Raw genomic sequence first — 25,644 nt, forward strand, 5'->3', positions numbered from 1 at the left:
AAGTGGTTTCAATTTTCTCATCTAACTTGGGAAGAAAGGAGATGAACGTTTTTCCCAAAATGTCAAGCTATTCCTTCAGCTGCAGGGTCACTTAAACCAAATTTTAAAAAAAATGTATTTTCTCAGTATTGCTAGCTAGTTCTGTAAATTCTTTTTGACCAGGTTTTCAAGATCAGAAAGAGTTCTGAACTATCCAGAGTAATGTTGCTGAATATGAGGTTTTTTAATTGTAGTTTTTAATGCTGTGAGCACCACCAAAATTTCCACTACTTCTATTTTATAAGGTTCCTGGCAGTAGAAACAGATACACAGAATCAGACAGACGGGCAGAAAACCTACACATATTGAACAAACATTATTTGCATAGCTAGACACCACAAAGGCTATTTGTGAAAATATGTTTTTTGTAGTCTAAGTGAACTGACCATTAAACTATACAGTGGTAGCTTTAGCAGACGTTCCTGCATTTATCCTCCTGTCCTGTATTTGTATTGCAGACATTTTTCTTCTAGATGTTTAACTGTAGTATCAGATTTGTATATCATAACACAAAAGCAGGTTTTGGTAACTAGATTATAATAGATGGAACCTCTGCAACAGCTGCCTCTGTGCATTCTCGTCCTCAGACCCTTCCAGTGCCTCTCTCGCCTACATGGTTTCCACGTCCGTTTGATGGCAAAGCCTCAGTCTTCGGTTCACTCCGATCCTCACAGATGTCAGTATACCTTTAATGTACAGATAGTACAACAGGGACAATGAAAACAGTTATTCAAGCATTTTAAACTAGCGCATGCTGCCTAGGGCACAGGATATGTGGCTCATTAGGTGAAGGCCATTTACAGTGTACAGTAAATACCAAAGCTGGACCGCCTCAGCTGTTTGCTCGCTAAAGATCAGAATGGCCTGCCTGGAAGCCATGTTGATTTTGGCACATGAAGCTGAACACTGCCCTCAAAGAAACAATGGAGTTTCCTGGTTGTGCCTTCAGGGAAGTGTTTTTGAATAGGAAAAATGTAGTGTTGCTTGCTTGTCCAGAGATGTAGTGCACATATATGCGCATAGTACACACAGTGGCTGCATTTTGTTTTGTTTTTTTAAAATATGGCAAGAAACTGCTGAAGATGAGTAACTTGATCTCCCTAGAAGGTGCCAATTTTTGTGAAAGTGAATTATGAACTGAATGGAAGTTTTAAAGAATGTATCCTTGTAGTGAATGTAATGTGTTGTTGATGAAACCAGCCCAATGAAAAAAAAAAAAGATGTGAACAACTACAAGAGGGAAAAAAATATATTTAATCACTGATGGTGTTCCATTCAGGACTTCATCTCTTGATAATGCTGGACATATGACATATTATGAGAAGCTGTGATGTCCTGCGTGCACACCTGGTCAAGGGAATTATTACCACTTAATTTGATGTTTCCAAAATGAAGAGTTGCAGACATCTACTTTGAGGGAATTGCATGTGGTTACATTGTTGGAAAAGTCATATTTAGCGTCTTATCAGCAATCACAACAATGTCCAGAAAATTTAGGGCCTGACAAGCAGTACAATTACAAGTGAAAATGTGCTTTTGTTAGACAATGTGACTGTATTTTTCATTTTTATATTTAATGAGGAAACATGAGGCCAATGTTATAACTCTACCCTCTTTTTTTGCACAGGTTTACAAGGTAATCTGGGGCTTTTTGACTTCATTCCTAAGAACTACCACTATCACAGTTGACAGTATGATGGTCTAAATCTATTTCAGGTTCTCTGTTTCTAACAGATACATTTATGTCTCTTTATGTGTGTCTTATGACTAAGGCTAAATGTTTCTTATTGCTCTGCTGATTATCTATGGTGCTTATTTATTATGGATTTCAACTATTGTAATGACAGACATGTATGGGATTAAAGGTGACAAAGGTCATCTGTGACCCATGAGTGAACCTAATGGTTTTTTTTTTCCTTGTATTTCACCTCAAGTAAATTTGATAGTTAAATAAATAAAATAAAATGAACTAATACATGGCAGTAAAAAGAACTGGAGAGACAAGCTCCTGCAAAACAATGACAGATGAATTACACACAAAAAAAGACTGATAATTTCCTTACAACCAACAGGAGTAAATGCATGTGTTAGGGACCATCTTTAGCTGGGGGGGCTAAAACACATTTGTTTTTAAACTACAGAACTACAGTGCACATGAACAACCCCCAATTAAATTAATTAAAGACTCGGAAAGTCGTGAACTGCTCAAAAAACACCTGTTTGGAACATTTCACAGGTAAACACATTGGTAACAGGTGATAGTGTCATGACTGGGTATGAAAAGAGCATCCTTTAAAGGTTCAATTGTTCACAAACAAGGATGGGATACACTTTGTGAAACACATAACTAAAGTGCAACTTTACTGCACCAGATTATGCTGCATGCAAAGCAAGAAATGTTTTGTTACTACATGAAAAAAGAAGACGTGACATGAAATCAAAGTGTATTTCTTTTATTTGCAGTACATGTTTTTTTATTTATTTTTTTAAGAGGTGGCATCATCAGATCCCAGTGCATGTATTCTAGTAGTGCACTTTTCGTTGGTTGCGGTTTTTGGGACGCGCAGATCCAGGAATTCTTAAAACTACTTGCATGGCTGGATTCACTAGCAAACATTACAAACCAGCACCATACATATATTGATTTCTTGTAGGTATTTACTCATCTTTTCTGTGTTTATTAACATTATTGTCCTTACCACATTCCAAATCAAAATCTGTCAGCCATGTTGTGACAAAAAACTTCCTGTTTCTGCAACAAACCTTGGCCAACAGACTTGTTTTGTGGGTAAGACTGATTACATAACATCATGACTATAAACAAGTCACAGAAATAAAAACTGATCTTATTCATAAAAAAGGAAAACATGGATTGACAGTACCAAACATTTTCTTTACCTTCAGGAGACAGCTAACAAAGGCTAGGCCCATCACATACTACTAGCACAGTTTGCTGAAGGTATTGCACATTTAGTTTAAAAACAAAAAAAACAAAACAAAAAAAAAACAAAAAAAAAGGAACAAAAAATACATATATCAATTCTCTTACTTCTAGGTGAAGTATACATAATGTACAAAACTAGAAGTCTGTTGAAACCAACAAATAGTACACTTTAAAATAAATAAATAATGGAATCTGTTATTCACACGTCTTTGATAGCTAATTCTGCAGGCGACTAAGTATATGCAAGAACTGGCAGAAATTCAGCGTGAGGTAGTTCATCAAAGCCGACTTAAATCAGAATGACATTTGAGAGATGCAGTAATTATATATATAAAAGTAAAGCAACAACCTAGGATGGAGAAAAAAAAAAAACCAAACTCCAATTAAAGCCCCTAATGTTGGGCTCAGAAAATTAAGAGCACTTTAGACATCAAAGTGTTTTTTTTTTTTTCTGATTGACTATTTTAACTAATATGACAAATGGGTTCATAAGACAAATGGATACATATCACCGATTTTCTCCCTTCCTGCAGATGTTAAACTAATTTTTACTCCTTGTTCGTCAACTGGTCATTTAATTTATTTATTTTGCTCTTGAAATCTACAATAACTGACTGCAAACTGATTTTTTAATATGGCTCTGCATTTGCTTTTCCCTTACTAGCAAACTATGCTTGCCAATTAATAAACTTTTCCTTTCAACAGAGCAGAAGCCAGTGGCACCAGCTGTTTGTAATTTCAGAAATGGATGTGTTTACAAATTTAGCATTAGATTTAGCATAACAAAATTACTGGGTTATTGGGTTGCACCACATAAACTAGTTCTTACACAGAGATTAACCGTTTCTTAATATTTACACCCAGTAACTGAAGGCTACTGTGCCCTTTTAGTATTGCATAGCTAACTAGCTAAAAGTTAACGTTAGCTTGCTAATATATTACATGTTAATTGTCGTTTAGCTAACTGACAAAGTTAGCACTATCCAGCCAATATATTAAATATTAACGGTTATATAACTAATTGATGATGCTAACAAATGAAATGTTAACTGCTGCGTAACTCAATGACAAAGCTAATGATTTCTTGCTAATTTTTCAAAAGTTGCATAGCTCAGTGACAAAGCTAACTTTCATTTGCTAATACATTACATGTTAACTAGTGTTTAGTTCATTGACAGTGTTTATATTTGTTTGCTAATATGCTACCTGTTTAGACTGAGGAGTACGAGGTAACGTGATGGGGTCTATCCTCTGAAACAGCTACACTTAAGAAAATGCAGTTTAGTAATGGTGTAAAGTATAAAGTTTTAAAATTTAAAAAAACATTACACAAAATAGCTCATATTACAAAATCTTACAAGAGTAATGTCAGACTGAATGAACAAATAGCGCATAGAGAATATTTTTAACTTATTGTATGTAACTGTATGAATACTACTAAATTAAGATAAGAACTTTATTGATCCCGCAGGAAATTGTTAAAATCTGTAAAACATATCCATTTTCTACTAAGGCAAATCTTACCTACATTTGCAGACTGACGTTAAGTTTGATCTGCTGTTTGGTTGTTACTGCTCGTGATGCTTCTATTTTAATTATTGATTGACTTTGATCTGACATTGTTATAGATGATTTCTAGCAACCGATTTACCCATCGCTAAGCTTTTACCAGCTGAGACATCCATTTAGTTTCAATGGTGCAACCCAATTTTTCTCTAGTTAGAAACTAGCTAGTTACGGTAACTTAAGCAAGACACATACACGCGCGCACACACACACACACACACACACATTCAGTAATGGATTTACGAATAGCTGGTGCAAGTCCAGAGCTTGAAACAGAACGAGCCACAGTGCAGCAGTATGACAAATCATGCCAATAAATAAATGGGTTACGTCCGTGTTTAGCTTTACATATTTGGCAGATAGTAACAAGCTGCAAGTCAAGCACAACACAGAGCTCTTAAAGGCAAACTTTCTTGCAACTTTGCTTTTAAGCTTCCTAGAAAAACATCTTTATCACAGACCAAGACAGACACTGTAATGTTTATGCCTCTGCTGTCAACATCCCTAACACCTATTCATAATCCATGACAGTACAATACTCTGCCTGTTGCAGATAGGAAGTTTAGTTATGATAACATTTCTAGCAGGCATAATGCCCACATGAAACCTCAGTAGGTTACGAAAATAATTTTTAATTGGAAACAGCTCCTTTGTTTTTATTCATTTATGACCATTATGCTCTTCAAAAGAAACCATTACACAACTTGGCTAAATAGCTTTAAGCTACTCTGACTCATATGAACTATGGTTAGAGCATTTAATAGCTCAAGTGTTCAATAACTTTAAATTTAAAAATGAATTAGCTAGAAACACCCTGTCTGTTTGGCTCTGCCTCGGAGATATGTCTTCATTAACTGAAGCAACAATCTGCATCCAAATACACCAAAAAATACTGACAATAATGCAGTCACAGAGATCACTCATTTGGTTTGATCCAGTAGTTGAATTTTTTTAACACGTCTATCCTGTTCAGTCTTCTGTTATGCAATCATCACATTAAATTAGTACTCAAAGAAAAGCCAAAAAATGTATAAACCTATTTTTCGGTTGCTGTCACTGCAATGAAACACTTTACTTTGATGAAAGACCTTGTTAAAACTGCCTTATCTTTTGAAATGTCTCAAACACACGCTTAAGCATCTCAACCTATACGTTATCACCTTCTTACCCTGCAAGACACCAGTCTCCTGCTCAAGGGTCAAAATCAAAATAAGTAGAAAAATATATGACACATTTGTGAGAACTACAACCCCATCATACATCATTGGTTTGATATGGAAACTATTATTGTTGTTGTTCAGACGTGATAAAAACCTACATATTATGAATACACTTCCTACCAAGTACTCAGGAATGAATGACAAACAACAGGCACTTTTCCTTTCAAAGCTAAATCAAAAACACTCAAAAGGGCACTATTATTGCATACCATAATTTGTTTCTTTCGACTCTCGTTGTTTGTGCTGCTGTTTTAGGTTCTTTAAGTTTTATTCACAATTGCAGGCAAGTCTGGTACACAAAGAGTTTGGCCAACTTTTAGAAAAATTACTTTCAAATCTCCAGATTCACTAAAGTACATTACTAATAATAGGATCTTGTAGTAGGAAGTAGACATCTTCTTCACACTCTACCATTAGGCTGCAGAACCACAATCCCTCCAAGACACCGAATATCAACACGTTCACATGCATTCTCAGTATCACAATTCCCTACTTGACTGAAACACGTTCTACTTACACCGTCGCCAATTTTACAACCTCGCTCAACTCAACATCTCGAAAAACCTCCCAATGTCAGACAGAAAAAAAGGAAAAAAAAAAAAAAAAAACATTCTCAAGTCCTGAACTGTTAGCAATACCTCACTGTCAAAGCAAGCCAGTGGAAAATGTAAAAGATCTCCATGCATCTTCAAAGCAAAACCACCACTCCAGGTCCATTAAGTCACACAGCCCGCCGCACACAAGAGGAAGAGGTTCTTTAAAGCACTTAAAAAGATAGAAGACAGTCATCAAAAAGCTCCACGTTGTCTTGCGGGACCTAACTGTGCCGTTATCAATCCTATAGCTGAAATGTAGAAGGTAAAATGAATCAAATGGTGAGTGGAAATGATTTTTGAAATCCTGTCTGAACAGGAAGTGAAGAATGAGCAAATTATAAAGCTTTCATTACAATTTTTACAATGTACGAAGTAGTAGTGACTGACAAGAAAAGATTTTTTACAAGTAAATCTACATGATCTTGGTTCAAATAAATGGATATGTCATATGCATTTAAAACGATATCCATATGATGTGAGATAAAACACATAGGGGGAGTACTAAGACCATACATTTGTCAATTATGTCTCAATGGCTCACTGCAAACTCGTATCGAAGATAAAACTACGTCTACCATAAAATCTGTACAAACTCAGTCTACATTTATATGGCAAGTTGTAAAAGCAGTAGCTTACAAGTGAAACTAATGATTTTCAACAGAAAAATAGATCACATTAAAACATTTTACAGATATTTCTTTAAATTCTCACTGTTGGTTAATAGAAACCAGAACATTGTGAAATCATAAAAATTCTCTTATCATCATCTTAGTTTTTCCGAAAGAAATTAAGAAATGCCACAATAAATTACAGCTAGGACTAAAAAGAAAAGAAATCCTAATTTTTAAAAAAAGGCTTTAACCGTAATAAAAAAAAAGAAAGAAAAAAAAAAGAAAAAGGTCTGTCCTTTCAGAAATCAAACTTACTTCTCAAACAGCTAACTCGCTAATTGCTACACTACTGAAGACAAGCACAGACAGGAGGTGGGAGGAGGCAAATGCACCGGGGGAGGGGGGGAGGGGGGGAGCCAGTGTCAGGCTAGAAGTCTTGGATATGACCGTGGTGTGATGCCCAGCCCAGGACTAGGAGGAGGTGTAGATGATAGTCATCTGCAGAAGCCCAGGGGGCCTGAAGCTGTAGCAGCAGCAACAGCGGGGGGGGCAGCGGCAATGCTGGCCATCTCCAGGCTGCTGTCGTTGTCGGTCAGGGTTGGGTCAGTGGACATGGAGGAGACATCATTGGCGGAGGAGGACGCGTAGGTGCGGTACTGGTGGTGCTGCTGGGGGCTGCCACTCACTGTTGCACCTGTGCTATGAGGAACAGGAAACGGGCCTGTGGTCAGCCATCGAAAGGGAACTCGCAGCTAAGTTAATCAAATCTCTTTCAGCTGGTATTCAGTGATCCTTTTTACTGTATAATCTAAGTTGTAATGTAAGATTCGTAATCTTAAGATTATATCAACATTAAATTAGCAATCTCTTATACCAGGTGTTTTAAAGAAGAGGAGAGGAGAAAATTAATACTACCATGATACAATGTGTATAAATAAGTAATCGATGTGCTGTGATGTGTGTAGTTTTGTACAGTGGTTTCATGACACTGTCCCATTTACTGCTATTTTGTTCCTGACAAGATGCCAGCTCATTCGTGTCTCTGAGAACAGGATGTACATTAGAACTCATATTAATGGAGTGACTCATATGAACATGTCGTAAAAGCTGAACTGTCCCTTCTTCTCTGCATGTAATCTTACAGCATATTTATACTCTGCAGTCCCCAAGTCAAACAGAATAAATATGGTCATAAATTTGAGTTTATTTATACTGTTCCATACATACAAAACAATGAACAAGGTCAGAGACACACAGGACAGATTTGGCAGATAAACAGGTCACTTTGTGCACCAGATTGGACTGACTCCTGTGCATAACACTCAAAATCAGCAGCACTAGTGGCACCTTACATGCTGGATAAATGCATTGCAGTGGACTTCTACAACAGTAACCAGTAACTCAGCCTTGCTAGAGTTCTTATCCTGCTTAATAATCCCATGTCATTTAAAGATTTCTGTCAACATCAAGCAGGGTCATAGCACAGAGACATTCACTTGCACACATGCAGTATGATTCAATGAGAGCTTATGGGCACTGAGAGCTTAAGTGTGCTGTATAATTAACACAGTTTTGATCAAGCTTGCTTAAACATGCAGTCTCTCTCACACACACACACACACAGACACACAAGATTAACACTCCACTAACCTATGGACGCTGGCTGTCCTCTGATGACACCATTCTTTGTCCTTTCTTCCCAGTCCAACACTTCTTTGTATATCAACTCTGCAACAAACAAGACACAACCATTTAATACAGAGGAAAAAGAGAGGCAGACAAAAGCCTCTCACAGCAGATTCAGATTCAGATGTTTTAGATCCTACAATCTTTGTACAGTTCACTGATGTGACCTTACATGTTTTCTGAATGTTCAAGGTTGCGAACTGCTCATTGCCATTTTGTTATCCAGTCATTTTCTATAACAGTGCGACCTGGTGCTAATCTGTTATACTCTCATTTTGGTGAAATACATAAAAGGCCAATTTTATAAACTAATTTATTTCTAAGGAGAGAAAGACGTAATGAAACATCCTCCTGCAGTGTGTGAGGAAACAGGAAACACCAACAAATCACACTCCAGGTGTGAAGCCCCTGCTGTCATTATCACTCTGTCAGTGCTGAGGAGGAGGAAGATGTTTCAAAGGAGAATCTACATGTAGGAGGCGCCTCCTCACTTTCCCCTGGTGTTGCCCAGGGGTCATCCACAGGTCTTCTTCACTGTCTAACAAGCACCACAGCCAATGAAAATCTGTCTGATGTGACTCTGACGAGGTACGTTTTATTCAGTTACATTTCCGTTCAGTAATTCACAGATGTTTTAGCAGCCGGCGACCAAATGAAATCAATGACTCGAGTAAAATTATGGATTTGGCTTTGAACATTGTTGGAAACATTTGGGATAATGGAAGCAGGCAACTCAACAACGTATATAACAACTGACTAGATGTTTTTAGACAATTATGTGGAAACGCTACATTTTATATCTTTAAAAATAAACGCACATTTTTATTTTTTATTTAGTCCCAAATTTCCATTAATGATCCACAACTGAGTCCCGTGTCCATTTTTGCTTTGAGGAATTTTTCCACAATCAATCTGCTCTGACCTCTGCTTTCATTGACCCTCTCCCGTTTAAGGAACATTGCCAAAGTTAGTTTTTGTCTTTTACAGACCTTGAAAGGGTAAAGTATGCTTCTAGCATGATTCTATAAAAATAACACAGAATGATCAAGAACAAGCACAAAGATTCAAATGCAGATAAAAGTCACTCATGCACTCATATTCTCTTTCACTTGGCTACTCGGCTACTGTAACTCCCTCCTTGCTGGCATAACCTAAAAGTTGCTCTCCCACCAGCTCAGAATGCAGCAGCTAGTCTTCTCACTGGTCGACATCACATTACCCCAATCCTGGCCTCTCTCCATTGGCTTCGTCAGGGTCTGGCCCCGTGCTAGATAACAGAAAACGCTGACCCTCCATATGAGCCAGTGCACAGCCTTAGAACTTCAGACGAGGCCCTTCTGACCGTTCCAAAGTCGAGGCTTAAATGTAAAGGTGACTGTGCTTTTGCTATCAGGGCCCCTCAGATTTGGAACAACCTGTCTGATGAGATAAGGCTCGCAGTGACTCTTTTTAAATCACTTAAAACCTTAAAACCCATTTTTATACATTTGCTTTAATGTGATGTCGTCTTTTTGTTGCTCTTTTTTATCAGTATTTATTTCCCCTAATGTGGCTTTTATTACTTCTACTGTTATTAGCTGTATAATTCTTCTTTTGTCTTTTATCTTAACTTTACCTCAGTCTGGTCTTTTGTCTGTTTGGCCTAACTGTTGCTAAACTGTCTTCCTTAGTATCCCATTTCAGTATCCTGCTGAAATTTAATGTACACGTTTCAAGCAGTGAAAACACGAAACTTAAAGGATATGTATGCACCACATGCCTCAATAATTTCCTGTGTAAAGTTAGAACTGTGCATCAGACACTGGTGCATTTAGAAATCCTGAGGATGCACAGTAAAACACAAGTATGAGTTGGAGATTAAAATCAGCAGACTTTATGCAACACAGTGCAAAAACCAGACAGCTTATTAAAGGAGAAATGGGCGGGATGTCTTTCCTACCTTTCCACTCTTCCACTGTGTGCTCCCTCTCATCCAGCTGCTTGTCTGTGATCACGGGTGGCGGCTGGAAACAGGCAGACAGACACACGTTTTCTATTTTTCTTTTAATAGATGCTCATTCTAAACACAACGCAACAAGTCCGCACGCACCACACTCACATAAATCATTTTTACACTCAAAACACAGCGCAGTGAACGTCCAAAAATATTTGAAAAAGACTGTATTACATTCTTCCAGAGAATAAATTTTACCTTAATGTTTCACATTGACCTTTATTTTTTTTACAAACCAGCAAAGGTTTATTATTTATTGTCACAAAAAAATTACTGGTACTGCCTTTTACAGAACTTGTAGCCTCTGAGTTCCAAAGATGAAGTCTGTCTAGATAGAAGGCCGGAGGATCTCGGTCATTTCCCAACAAGCTTAATGCATGTTTGAGTCCTCGCATTAAACCCACTGATTTTTGTTTCTGCTTTGGAGTGCACAAACCTTTCCAGGAAAATACCACAAACTTCTAAAATGAAAACACGTTGGAAGCTGGAATAAACTACCTTAAAGCGAGCTGCGGGATTGAGTTATCTGTGGTCCTCAGAGTCAAATGGAGATTTGATGCATTGATGCTGTGTCAGAGAAAAATCTGTGTGCAAATCGGCACTTTTCAAGGCTTTGCCCTGGCTTCTAAAGAGTCCTTGCATGGCAGCGAGGAGGGTGAAGAAAGCAACAATTCACCTCTTCTACCAATCCGCATGATCGCAGGCGAAATCAATTTGCACCGGATGAGTCATTGTGTTTACAAAGAGAGTGAGGTGGATACTTGCCAAACACATACAAAGTCGTGAAGAAGCCATGGAGTTTTAGTTTGTAGTCATTACACCGTGTGTTTTTATTTTTAAGACATGGACTCTTTTAATTTCTTACAACTTATTTCTTACATCTTACAACAGCTGCATGGTTGTTGGAATATGTTGCTGATCCATGTGAATTTGAATATTCAGGGTCTATAATATATACATGTTCTTCAGTGAGCACTCACCGCCTCCACCTCAGTGGGGTCGTACCACACGTTGATGTAAGGGTGTTGAAGAGCCTCGTCCACCGAGATCCGCTTTGACGCGTCTATTACCAGCATCTTGGATAGTAGGTCTCGAGCTTGGCTCGCTGTAAAGGAATTGTGGCACAAAAAGGTGAAAAGAGATGTTAAACTAAAAACAACAACACACTTCCCACATTGTGCCTCGCCTTTTAAACAGAAGCCACATTTAGAAAACATGCATCCGTTCTATGGCTGTATTTGGGTTTTTAGGACGTCCACTTTCTAACTGAAAGCCTTACCAGCTGGGTCTATTAAATCTTTGCAAGCCAAATGTGAATATACAATATATGCAGTGTAACAGGAGCACTTCAGGGGAACACACTGCTGTCACATATTTCTGACTCTGTGGATTAATGAGGACAGGAAAAGATGAGCTTTTTTTTTTTTTTTCGCAATATCTCGCTACAGCTCCACAGCGTTTGCTGTGCGTGTTCCTGTCATCTTCTCTCCATTTACACATGAACACGCTTGAGGTAAATTCCTCTTCACAGTAAACAACTTGCTCCTGAACTGTCATCTTCTGTAGTGAGTGCTTAATCTAAGGCAGCTGCTAAAAAGTGATTTGTCACTTGGGCTTTGCTGTCAGCAGATGTTTGTAAGGTTGCAAATACAAGAGTGCAAAACAAACTGATGCTACATGGAGGAAAGGTTCATCTTTCTGACTTGATAAATACTTACTGAGCCACACTGGACTCATTATATTAATCCTTCAATTACAAAAATAGACATTTTAAAGGTCAATTCTGATAAATTCTACAAAAGCCAAAAAGAACTAGCTTTATAAAGTAAAACTGAAGCACACTGCGGCATTAAACTAAGCCCCAGAAACACTGATTGCCTCATTATTCCTTGCACTGTCTGGGATGTGATAAAAGAGTTATTTAAATTTTAGAAATGGTCCCCATTCCATACTGCGGCACTTGTAATGGAGGAACTTCGCAGCAACATGGTTTTAACTCTTAGCACTTCATTTACAACCTAAAACCAATTTTCTCTTGCCACACATCACAGGCATGAAGACAGATGAAAGCATTTCTACCTTTCAGCTTGTTGTGTTCGGAGTCTGCAGGAAACAGGACGTCGGGGAAAAGCTTCTCGAAGCTGTAGCCAGCATACCGCGGCCTGTTCTCCACGTAGGTCCTCACTGACTGGTTGAGCTTCATCAGGAACTCCTGAGACGGCGTCCCCAGCTGCTCGATCACCTTATTCCACTGGTCGATATCTTAGGTTTACTTCATTAAGAAAAGCACTGGGCTGGGTTTGGACTAAATGAGCTACCATTCCAGAGCTGGGCTGTGTCATTTTGAGTAACATTTTGAACTAATGAATAATAAAAGAGGACCATCTGGAGTTGCTATGTCCTGTACTGCACTGCATATTTGTGTTAGTGCAACTGTGCTGTAAAAGAAAATATCAGTGCTGTTCCTGGATGAGGGATTGTACTGAAAGGCTAACCAGACAGTAACCTCTTCTGCAAAGTGATGGCTTAAGATAACAGAGTGCATCAAGGGATGAACTGTGGAAAATGTCTCAAAAGGAAAAAAATTAAATATTCAGAAAGTTTGCTGAAAGCTGGTCTGTGGACTTTTTTCTTTTTTCTTCTTTTTTTTTTACTTATGAGGCAAAAGTCTTAACAGATTTAAATATCCTTCAAATCTTTTCAAACACCTGGAAGTTCAGAAACACTGGATTTTAGGAGTGACAGGTGATGCTCGACTCAAGTAGTCCAGATGCTGGAAATGTCTGTGGAACCGTTTTACTTGAGGACAAGAACACACACGCACATACAGATGTAACATGTACAGATACGTCTGGAGAACACACATAGAGACGCCTTGTTCATATCTCTGCTCAAGTAGGGAAGTCCAGCCAGTCATACCAAAACCAGGAAAATCAAAGACCAATAAGGTTCTGCCTCACTCTTCGCTGAGATGGCTTCTAAAAAGCTCTCTAGGTGTCATCTTTCTTCCTTTACTGCGGATCCCACCTTTCTTGCAAGACCCACCATACTCTGCCTCTGATTGGTTGCATTGGTTACTCATGACTGTGAGTTAACAGTTTGAGTCAAGCATCATCATCAAGGTTCTATGAGTGGTTGTGTCTGTTTTCTAACAAGCAAGCAGTTCAGCTGACAAAATGGATTCTGCTGTAGTTTCCCTGGTAAACACGCCAACAGCTTTTTTGCTGCTGCTGCTGCTGCTCCTCCTCCACAGCCAATCTGCTGCCACAGTGTTTCAGCAGCATGCAAACACCGTCTTGTCAAAACCAGGTAATGTCAGTCCTGGTTGCATGTACTGTTTGTCCGAGTTTAGCGTGCGCTGAGGGGCAACCCGACAACCAGCACGTCTGGGAAAACCTGGGAAAACCACTGCTCACAATCCACTGAACGAGCACTGCTGCTGGCTGCTTGTTTAATTGCGATTTAAAAGGAAATGCGAACACTGACATGACCAGAAAGCGCAGTCATTTACGTTTGACTCAAAATGTTAACTCGTAGTTCTCTGGAATTACAGTGTGCCATTCAGCACTCTGATAAATAGTAATGTTAAATTCATCGTGGTTTCATCTAAATGGGATTTGTGTTAAAAATATCAGAGTAAGCTGATCAAAGGCAGAGGAGGGCGAGGTCTCGTCAAGGATAGCAGCGTGATCTATACTAACATGCCTCATATCACTCTCTTTGTAGGACACTCAACACTACAAACTGTGAGTGAACAACAACCAGTACAAACCTTTATTTAGCGAGCTAATGCTATTGTGAACTAAGCTAACCAAAGTCAACTATTAGCATGTTATGGTGTTAAGTGACAAAAGCTTCGTGTAGCTTAATAAACGGTAATAAAACATTAATAAAATGAAAAATGGAAGAGCCCCATCATTAATTACACCTGTTGCTATGAGAAGTCAAACTGTTTGCCAAAAAAAAAAAAAAAAGTTTATTCTACTTCAACTCAGTCGTCAAAAGAAATGAATGTCAGCACAGGAGCCAATAACGTCACCAGTCAGCAGGATTGTGTGCAAAGATATGAACAAGATGTCACATAAGGGATGGGACAAGAGAGCGTTTGGGGTTTGGATGGGGGTTCAACTTAAGGATACGATCAGTGCCTGGAAACAACACACTACCCCGGACCATTTCAGCCATGATGCAGCCAACAGACCAGACATCAACTGAAAAATGAAATGACAACCACCAAAATTAGCATGCAGGACTGAAAAACAAACAGAAAACAAATCTCAACAGAAACAAACAAAAAAAAAATACCCTCAAAAGAACAAAAGGGAAAAAACATGATGTGGTGCCAGGTGATGTGCGTTACACGACAAAAATGAACTGCATGCAGTTGAGTGCACTCTTAAACGTGGGTCAGCGTACCACAGCACTCAGGCAAATGATTATCATTCTTTTTGGCCAGCATGAACTGCATATACTGCACATTTCTGCAAGAACAGCAGCATTACTAATCAAATAATCTTTCCTTCTTCAGGATCACTGAAGAGAGACAGTGAAAATGTTTTGTGCAGAAATGCATTTTTAACACCCTCGGTATCGCCACTGCAATCTACATATGCTAAACCAGAATGCTTTGAGCTTTTTCTGTCACACCCACATGTGTGACACTGCAGCCTCACAAATATTTCTGCAGCTGATCACCAATTTTTTTCAGCATTTTACAAACCAAACCTAACAATTATCATTCATCTTTCTGTCTGACTGCTGCTAAGGCATCTACAAAGACATATGGAAAGCAGTTTGAGGATAGACGAGGGTGTTTTTTTTTTTTTTTGCAGTTTGATTCTCATCTATACGAGAGCAAAATATTCTATTTCAGTTTTCATGTGACTTTCATGCTTGAAGAAACAGTTCTGCTGCCTAGACGAGTGAGGAGGGCGTCGTGTGAGTTTGTGTATCTGTAGAAAGAGAGAGCAGGTGGGTGGCTGCAAGTCGAGGTGTCAGACAAATCCAAGAAATAGAATTTCTGCTGTTGTTCGCAGGATATGATCTCCGCTCGATCCATTTGATGAAACTAATGATTCGAGCGTCTGTCTGCTGTGTTCTGTCTCACAAGAAGTTCCCACACAATGCTGCAAGCAGCTCAAGGATACAATCCCTTCCTGGAAAAAGGATTTTATGGCGAACCATTTCTGCCATAATGCAGCCCACAGCCCAAATATCCACTACATATGCGCAGCATAAAAGGAAGGAGAAGAGAATAAGCAAAAAAATAAAATAAAATTAAAAAAAAATTAAACAAGTCAGCAGAAGAATTAGGATCAATATTTTTAGTAAAGAGGATTAAGGATGAATATTAGTATTAACAAGCTCCTCCTCCGTTTTGCTGTAACGGTTGAATTATTGCTATACAGACCTCATGATGCCGGTAGGAAAGAGAAAATGCTTTGCTTAACTGGCCGTTATGCATCTGATGTTATACCTACAAGTGTACGTACTGCTATTCTCAGAGTTTCCTGATGAACAGATTTTACTCATTGCTGAAATAACTGCTAACTGTACCAAGATGAGCAGCCCCCCAGTGAAAAAGACTGAACCCAGCCCCCGAGACTAACTGAGGCCTGTTTTACAACAGTGTTGTAAATGTTCCTGATGGACAAATAGCTTTAATGTTACAAAAATACCATGCAGTGCTAACACTACTGGCTGCTGTAAAAGCTGATCAAGTCTCTCTGCAGAAAACACATACATATGCAGAAGCAAAGAACACTCAGCTTTCTAGTGAGTTTAAGAGGGGCTGACAGGTGGACTTTGTCACTTTTGGACTGAGGTGGCCAAACTATTTTCATCCTGCTAGCAGTTCTCATGCTGAGCTAAGCTAAGTGTCTCCTATCTCCAGGTTAATACCTAACAGAAGGATCTGGGAGCCATCAACTCCCCCATCCTATGGATGACAAAAAAGCATATATCTCAACATATATCCCAAATGCTCAACTATTCGTTTCAGACCGTCTTGCAGAAACTGTGATACATTCCAAGCAGGAGAACTGAGTGAAACTGCTGAAGCATGCACCAGTGCCTGTATTCATACTGGCATTTTAGCCAGGCTGTAAGGAGCTCAGGACAGGCAACCTCTTAATAAAACATCAAACGCATGCTAAAGCACTGCTGAGAACTGGAGTCCCCAGACAGGAAGTTTCCCACAAAGCAACGATGCCCAACATGCCAACTTCCCCCCTGAGTGTGACCTTTCCAGGAAGAGGGTGTGTGGGTGTGTGGGTGTGTGTGTGTGTGTGTGTGTGTGCTTGGGAGGTGCTGTCGAAAAACATCCCGGGGGGGGAGGGCCATGCAGTAGGCCAGGCAGCAGCTTAGTAGCTCCTAATTGGCCAGTTGCTGTGAAAAAGCTGCTTTCCTCCACTCACCATTCGCCTGGTAGCCCATGCCCAGGATGACTTCAGGGGCGCGGTAGTAGCGGGTGACCACGTAGGGTGTCATGAGGAGGCCAGTGGCGGCTGTCCTGGCCAGGCCGAAGTCCAGGATCTTAAGCGTGCAGTCAGACTTCACCACAATGTTGCTGGGCTTCAGGTCCTGTTCAGAAAATACAACACAAGCCTGATTTAGACTGAGGTGGTACAGCTGCAGTATGATATAGTGGTATTCTGCTCTGAAAGAAAAGGAAGAAATATGAAATACAACATGCAAATACAACTGTTTTAGGTGGGAAACACTTGCTCTAACGGGGCTTAGACAATGGTACTTGTTTTCCTCTCGAAGAAGCCATCATTAATTCTTGTCTAGTATGAAAAACAATTACCAATGGAAACAATGTATCACGGTGAACACTGTTTTGTTTGGTCCAAGTTTTTATTTCGTCCTTATTTGTTTCCTTATTTCAGTGTCTTCGTAACAGTGCTGCATTATGTTCTGCAATGCTTCATGTCAATCACTGACTGGCAAATACTACAACACGAATTTCAGGAAATCTTAAATGCATTACAAATATAAATCCTAATGATCATAATCAATATCATCTCTTCTTGACAGCAAGACCATCAGACCCAAGGCTAAAGCACAGTCGATTGTGCTCGACTGCCTTGAGAGGTAGGAAAGTGTGTTCCTGAGGGACCGCTTAGCAACTCTGAGCATCTCAAAAAGGACCTGAGAGCTCTCATCACAGACACAAAGCCTACAAGAGCAAGAGAATCTTTGGCGATCCATGACTCATATTGCATGCGTTCATCTTAAGAAAACTTTGCGTGCCGAGACACGCTGATGCGAGCGGGGCTGGTTAGCTCCGCCTGTGGCACAATTAGTTCTGGATGGCAGAGCAAGAGGAGCTCTGCTAATCTACTGCTGCGTCTTTCACTGAGGGTGATTGACAGAGTGCTGTCACTGTGTGTGTGTGTGTGTGTGTGCGCATACAAGAGGGATCCTTTGTATCATCGCTGCTGGTGCTTCAGGGTGTGTACATATGTGTATTACTGCAACCTGCTCATCAACTCCTCTGCAGAATAACCCGTTTATGTTTGCCTACGCTGTCTGGTGATTTTATATTTACTAAAGTGTTATTAAATGGAAACTAAAGTAGACTCTGCCAAGTCCTAAATTCAAAAGGAATCGTTGACCATCTTTCTGAGAATTACATAAGAAGACTGCAAGATACTGCACTTAATGTCAGTATGGGGTGAAGCCACCAAGAGCAGACAGTTTAATGTAGAGACAGGAGAAAAGCTATGTTCATTTTGTCTTCTGAGGGTGACGAACCCCACAAAACCAGCACCACATCTGAAGCTCATCAGTAAACATGTAATGGACCCTGTTTTTAAAGCAGTGCAACAACAAGACCACAACAAGACCAAGCAGGCACTTTGACTATTTTCCCGACCTTGAAATTGGCTTTACTATTCTGTGTAGTGGCACAGGTAGGTGTGGAGGGGGGCATAACAGGAGGGAGAATAATTCAAATCGGCCAGGACTAAGAGAGCTGTTTAGTAATTTGGTGGAAAATGTATCTTAGACTGTGCTGAGGTCTTAGAACTTCAAGTGTTTCTGGTGCAAAGTAAATTTAATGCAAGTTGGTAATTTCATCCACAAAGGCAAACCGAAGTACTTGAGCAAATATGCAGCAAGAACAAAATATAATAAAATACTTAAACTGTAAATGCTTAAACTGCAAATAAACAGATTGATTTAAATACTCTCCAACCAGCAGATGAGTTTAAGGTTTCAGGTGGTTAAAGCAGCTGATTTATTTGTAAATGTGAGTAGCTCTTACAGCATCTGCTTTCTGCTGAATGAAATCTTGGTTCTTCATTTCATTAAATCCCTGCAGTTCACCGTTTACTTCATTAAGTCACCCGGAAACAACACAAGGCTGATACAAAATAACCACATGTCAGTTAGATCTCGGCATTCTGCCTGTTTATGAGAAAGACATCTGATTACCGGAGCTCATTAATCCTGAGCATCACAGCCTCTGTGCTGCTGTATCGCTTTTTACAATATTACCACTGACAACATGACGTACAGCAGACTTCTGACTGAAATAGCATCACATTTGTGCACTTTGAGACACACAGGGCGTTAACCCAAGACCTACCGCTTTGCACAGGTGTTACACGATTTGAACAAGGGCTAAAATTTGCTCTGCTTAATCCATAAAAAGCTTGCAAGTGTAAAAAATAACAACTTGTGCTTTTACAGTGGGGCCTTTTGGGCAAGACGACGTCTTTGGTCTAACAAAGAAACAGTAACCACTTCTCTTTTAACTCTCAGCAAATAAGTGCATTATTTAGACCTACTCCTTTGACTCCAACTTTTAAAAGCTGGAAACAATGCACAAGATCAGTTTGCTGCAGCTCAGTTGGCTTTCTCTGGCATTTCAGTGCCATATTTTTCTGGCTAATGGCTGCCAACCACATGAGGACATTTTGCTGAATCTTATTCACATATCAGTGCTGGCAGCCTTGTACAAAAACTGGTTGCTTTAAACTTCTGATGCTGAGAGATCCGGAGCTGCTGAGTCTGAAAGTGTTCTAATCTACAGCTGTTTATCAGTTTGTTCACATGTGTCTTTACAGTCCAACACCTGGACCTGTTTATCTGGAGCTGTAGATGCAAGCAAACTGAGTGCACGTTTATCAGTGCGCCTCACCCTGTGTATGATGCCGGCAGAGTGCAGGTGTTTGATTCCACACAGCATCTGGTAGAGCAGGTAGGACAGCCTCTCGTGGTCCAGTTCCATCTGAATCACCTGGCAGAGGTTGGCATCCATCAGCTCCATCACTAGATACCTGCAGGGAAAGCACAGACGGTAAAGTAGCACCCAGACACACCTGCACAGAGAATCCTACATACCTAACACTTACATATGTTGGTATTTTACACAAACCACTGATTATTTCACACTGGATGTGGTATATTTTGATTTCCTATCCGGCAACATAATACAACTCCTCAAACAAATTAAAAATGTAATGTGATCAGTGTTTGATTAAGTTATACCCCCCCAACAGAAAAAAAAGAAATGACTTATTACAATTGTGTAACATCATCAAGCCCTAACTATGGAAACTACGAGCAAAAACAAATTTTAATCTACATTGTAAAACTCTTATTTCCTCACCCACGCTGCATTTGTTTTGCAATGGCATTTAGGAAGTGACAGTAAGAGTTCTCTTTCTCAAAACAGTGATGATGTTATGCTATCTGGCAGCTGTTACATCGTCAGTCCCCACAATCCTCCCACACGGAGTACAGACCTTCACACAGAGTTTTATACGAAAAGCTAACATCTTGGTGACAGATTCTGACTGTAAAAAGCAGGACTTCTGCTTGAATGATATTTGTTTACGCTACACGTTTTAATACAAGCTGTAGTGAATTGAAAATGGGCATAATTCACTGTCAATGAACGCTCTTATGCAAGGCTGACATGTATATGCTGAAATCCATGTTTTTAGAAATTGGTATAAACACAAAGTCTGCTGTTCTGTAATACTGCAATGTATTCAGGTACACAAACACACAGACAAATGGAGTATTCATCCTCCATCTTCTGTGTGTTTGTCCCGCAACCCTCTGGCTATGATTTGTCCAGTTTCCTTTTTAGCTCCAATCAGGCAGACACAGCACTGCGGACACACACACACACACATACACACACACGCAGAGCTTCTAGAAGATGGCATTAATCATGTTTGTTCCCGTCATACTCTGCGAAACCACATCTCAGTTTAGTATTCCACTCTGTGCGATTCCACATTCAGTTTCCACTTGCACGGGCATCTTGTCGACTTCAAAACACATCCAGGATGCTGCCTGGCATGCCCCAGTGTTGATCTTATTAAAGTGTCCAGCCAAGTGTAGGATTTGTACAAGTTGGAGTTTACAAAGGAATAAAACTTAAGACAGAAGCTGCACTCCAACAGCATCACCTGAAAGCAACTTGTGCATTAAAGAATTGTGTTTTCTACCTGATCCTTGATATCAAATGTGACCTTTTTCATTTTATTAAGATTTTGGTCAGTATAAATAGCTATTTTTAGATGAAAAATGTCAACTGAATCTAGCTAACAGAAAATCTCTTAAACATTAAACATACTGCAATTGCAGGCATCAAAATTCCACGTATTCCTTGAAATGCACCTCCCTGTACTGTGTACTTGTATGAAGGCAGAATAAAACATTAACCACAAGCTCCTAAAAGTCACAAAAGATAATCCAAGCCCCCAGCGAGCTCCATCCTGTATTGATTTTGCAAACACGCTGCCAGCTGATGTTATTTGTCTCATTAATACTCACACATCTTGGAATTCTTCCAGTGTCTTCTGTGGTGTGAACACGTTTAACAGGCCGATTATCTGCCGAAATATTAAAAAGCACAGTTATTAATCGGCAAATCCAGCGGGGAGGAGAGAGCAGTAAGGAATGACATCACCACCACCTCTGCAGGAGCAGCCAGACCATCAATCATGAATAACAACAGGATATACTCTAATTCAAAACACTGCATAAAATAACAGTGCAGCAGCAGTGATGTGATGAGCACAGTGGTGATCCACAAGCTTCCTGTTTCCAAGATCACCTGTCAGTCCGACAAAGCGGGCACGTTTTTGCATCATTATGATTGTGACTCACTGTGACCAGGACATGAATGACGCTCAAATTGATTTAGTGAACCGAAAGGGAAATTCACAAAAGGATTAACGTGGCTTTTTGCGGCCGCTAAACCTGCACAAATAAGACAATTTCCTCAGTCTCAAAGTCCTTTCTTATGCCTCTGCACTTCGGCAGCCAGGATATGCAGCTCACATTCTGAAATTTTATTTTTCTCCCCTGCCACTGTCATTGACATTATACCACATGGATAATTGCAATCAGAAGTAAAACAAGGACAAATTACACTCTTCATGGGTGCGTCTGTGTTCTGATATCTTAAGCACAATATCTTTTTGAATTGGACCTTGAGATGGGGCAGAAAGAGGTTGCGAGTGATTTCTAGTCCTTTGTGCCATCAGTGGCAGCAGTGCCATTTCTGTGAATTCTTCCTTAAACCTTTTCCAAAGCTTCCCTCAGGGAAAGCTTCTGTTATTCCTTCACTCCTCCTCCACGCTTCACATTCATCTCATCACTTTTTAACTGATTTCAACTCTGACACCAACTTCATGCATTTGAAAGCAGATGCAAGGTATGGGAAAGATACCTACTAATAAGACGGTAAGGATGTCACAGCTGACAATGCTTAAAAAAACAAGCAGAAAACGTCAGGAAAGTCGAGCTCTTACGTTCTTGTGGTTGACACATTTCATGAGCACCAGTTCTCTGTAGGCCCGTTTTGCATGAGTCTGATTCTGAAACGGCCGACTCAGCTTCTTGATAGCGACATTCCTCTCCAAGTTGTGGTCATATGCTGAACTGGGGTGAAGAGTGAAAGCAAAACCTTAGTCAACAATAATATATGTCACAAAAAGCACTCCTGATACGATACCCTTTACACTTTATCGGTCCCAGCATGTGGACCAGAGAACGACAGCAAAGGACTTGGATGAGTTCATCATGCTTTGCTTGTATTACAAAGACTGGGAGTGGATTACTTTGGAGTTCGCATGATATGACTGAATATCATCCTAAAATCCGCAGGAAACACAATAGCATAGCGTACTGTCAACAAATACTACAGTATGCATCATTTTCTGTGCTGTATGCTGATGTTATAACATCTGATTTCATCAGCTTTCAGAGGCAACAGCTGGCAAAGACTGAGCACTGCATCAGTAGTAGTTTCCTCAGCTGACAGTTCCAATGTGGGAGTTCAGCTCTGAAGTTTGCACTCATTTTGACTGATAAATACTGATAAAGATGTTTTTTTTGGCCTTGTGAAACAGAAACCTCGTCCACATGGCTGACGAGTCACCCAGTCGTACATAAGGCTCTGGAATGGCCTGTTCAATAGTCACTGATCACTAATTTCTAGCTTTTATTTAGCCTTCAAATAATATATGAAAAGGCCAATAAGTTGATTTAAAAAGAAATATTTCAAATATTATTTAGTATATTTTAAGATTTTGAAAAACAACGTGACTTTGACTGATCGCAAAAACAATGCCAATGTCACATAAGCATCCACTCCTTTTTATTGAAGTTACTCACAATCCTCAGAATGAGTAAACACAAAAAAACTGTTCTCGAAGCTCAAAAAAGTAGCCTAGTTGTCATGGAGACAGCTTAGTGGTCATCATGTGACCTAAGCCGTCTCCATGACATCAGACACTATCTACTGATGAAGCCCATGAGATGCATTTGAAAAGAGCAGAAAAGTCTAATTAAGTGCATAAATGGACCTTCAGTTTATTTTGGCCAAACATTATTTCTAAGATCAAGTTCACATCAAGATTTTTTTCCTTGGACTCACCAGACAATTCCCTGTGCTCCGGATCCGATGGGTCTGAGGCTGTGGTAGCGCTTTAAAACCGTAAAAGTTGAATCGCCCACATCTGTACTGTAGTACTCCTTTTCACGCTTGTTCCGGTTCATGGTGAAGCCTTGGACAAGCGCTGTGACTGGGCATCCAAGTGGAGCTCTCCTCTCAAGACCTGAAGAGTGAAAAGAGACAGAAGAGATTCTTTCACCCATTTTAAACCTTTGACTTCACATTTTCTCTTCCAGCAGCCAAAACATTCTCATTGATATTGTATTCTTTCTATACTGTGTGCTTTTCAAATGCTATCGTGATACTATTGAATCACCAGGTTCTTACCAATACACAGCCCTAATCTGTGGCAAAGTCATATTTAGCAAGAGACTCCAGGCTGTACCAGCATCAAAAACAGAGTTTAGAACAACAGACTGAAGTGCCCATACTGCAGATCTGCCCAAAAAGCCCCGCACTACAGGCTGTCAGCTCAGAAACAGCTTATTGTCACTTGGTTAATTCAATTAATCATCACTTAGGGAGGTATTACATGGGGACCTCATGTAATGTCAAGTTTTCCTTAAAGAACAGTCAAGTCAGCAGTCAATTGCACTCAAGTGCAGACATGCTCGCATGTTTGACGGTGCAGTGGAAATCTTATCTTACTGCCCATTTAACCTCATAAAATCCTTGATTCGTCACTGGGAAAAAAAAATCCTTTCGTATCAGAAACTCAAACCGGCAACGCTTCCAAAGCTCAAGTGAGGCTCATCAATTATAATGACTACTATATAAAATCCAATGGTCTGGGCTATGGAGCGATGATTCAGGCAGAGACGGACAAAGAGGAAGCAGGAAGCTGGGTTTCATGCTGGCTCTGAAGACAACGAATCATTAGTGGAATTTGGAACATTGTGCTGAGGAGGTCGACTTTGTGATGATAGGTCCACGTTCCACGAACCGTGACCTGAGCTCTGGATTTCTCTGACTACTGCTAACCCCCACCACTACCACCACCGCCGCCGCCGTCCTGCTTTCAGTATCCGTTAGTCTATGAGCTTTTCATTCTCTTTCTCCACCTTCCTTAATGGGGTTCATCAAACCTTTGTTACTTTCTTCTGTTGTGTTTTCTCTTCTATCTGTAGTCAAGACCACCGGAGATAATTCCATCTCAAATCGGAGAAAAGGTTCTGTCGGATTCAGACCAGAGCAGAGCAGAAACCAAGTCAAGGACAGAGCAGTTCAATCCTGAGCACGTCAACTGCTTGTTCTGTAATGACATATCTCTTGTTGGTGAGAAGGCATATCTTTCAAGTCTTCTAGAAATCCCAAAACCGGCTGAAATCAAGACCAATGTGCCAGAAAAGTTCTCTTTACATTCAACTCAAACGCTGCTCGTGTCCTCTCGAGCCTCCTCCTGTCCTCTCATTCTTTCTCCTTCTACTCATCTTCATCTCCTCTCCTCCTCTTAGTGTCCTCTTCTCTGTGGCTGTGATCATAGCATGATCTTCTCCCTCCTGCTGAAGGAGCTTTGACCACAGCCTGCAGAGGTACAGGAACGAAGGATCACAGGCACGTTATTTTATCAAACAGCAACAGACGTGCTGCCAAATGTTCGGCCGCAAAAACATTTGCTTGATCAAACACTCGTAGTTTCCAGAAACACAAACAAATACATGACGCTTCTGTAGAATCAGAGATATTGATCAAGCTTACTAAACCAACAGCATGAATTCAAATGGAAAAGCTTCTGCAGTGTCTCTGCCAAGACAAGCTGGAAAAAGATGACATTATTGTTTTAAGAATGTCCACCACCTGCTGCTGTTTGATTACCACCTGACAGATATACAATGTTAGTTAGAAACAGCATGGGCTCATATGTTGTCTTCATAGCTAAACAACCACTACAGCTGATCACAAAATACTGAACAACAAAGTGACAAGCTGGCTACTCTGCCAATTTTCTTACTCGCTTTGTGATGTATCAACTGGTGTTTCTCATGTTTCTCCGGATGTTATAGCAAGTAGAGGAATCAAAGACGATGTGGTGCCACCTACAGGCGACCATGTGATACGTGCCAT

At 40.0% G+C, this 25,644-nt stretch overlaps 1 protein-coding gene across 4 annotated transcripts in view; it reads right to left on the minus strand.

Annotated features, from left to right (window-relative positions):
- Positions 1-199: 199 nt before the first annotated feature.
- mapk8b (mitogen-activated protein kinase 8b) overlaps positions 200-25,644 on the minus strand; it is a 29,875-nt gene continuing 4,430 nt past the window's right edge. Inside the window, exons 2-12 of one of the 4 annotated variants that reach the window (XM_046376489.1) lie at positions 23,563-23,743; positions 22,436-22,565; positions 21,453-21,511; positions 19,804-19,942; positions 17,072-17,237; positions 14,795-14,866; positions 12,735-12,917; positions 11,636-11,760; positions 10,602-10,665; positions 8,627-8,704; positions 200-725 (exon numbers count right to left, since the gene is read on the minus strand). In XM_046376489.1, coding sequence (XP_046232445.1) covers positions 649-725; positions 8,627-8,704; positions 10,602-10,665; positions 11,636-11,760; positions 12,735-12,917; positions 14,795-14,866; positions 17,072-17,237; positions 19,804-19,942; positions 21,453-21,511; positions 22,436-22,565; positions 23,563-23,684 — 1,215 coding nt within the window. In that variant the 5' untranslated portion in view covers positions 23,685-23,743 and the 3' untranslated portion in view covers positions 200-648. Of the gene's footprint in view, positions 726-4,345; positions 7,676-8,626; positions 8,705-10,601; positions 10,666-11,635; positions 11,761-12,734; positions 12,918-14,794; positions 14,867-17,071; positions 17,238-19,803; positions 19,943-21,452; positions 21,512-22,435; positions 22,566-23,562; positions 23,744-25,644 lie in introns of those variants that run through there. The other 3 variants (XM_046376488.1, XM_046376490.1, XM_046376491.1) reach the window with 3 other exon arrangements.

The sequence above is a fragment of the Scatophagus argus genome, chromosome 21 (genome assembly GCF_020382885.2).
Source record: "Scatophagus argus isolate fScaArg1 chromosome 21, fScaArg1.pri, whole genome shotgun sequence".
Classification (NCBI taxonomy): Eukaryota; Metazoa; Chordata; class Actinopteri; family Scatophagidae; genus Scatophagus; species Scatophagus argus.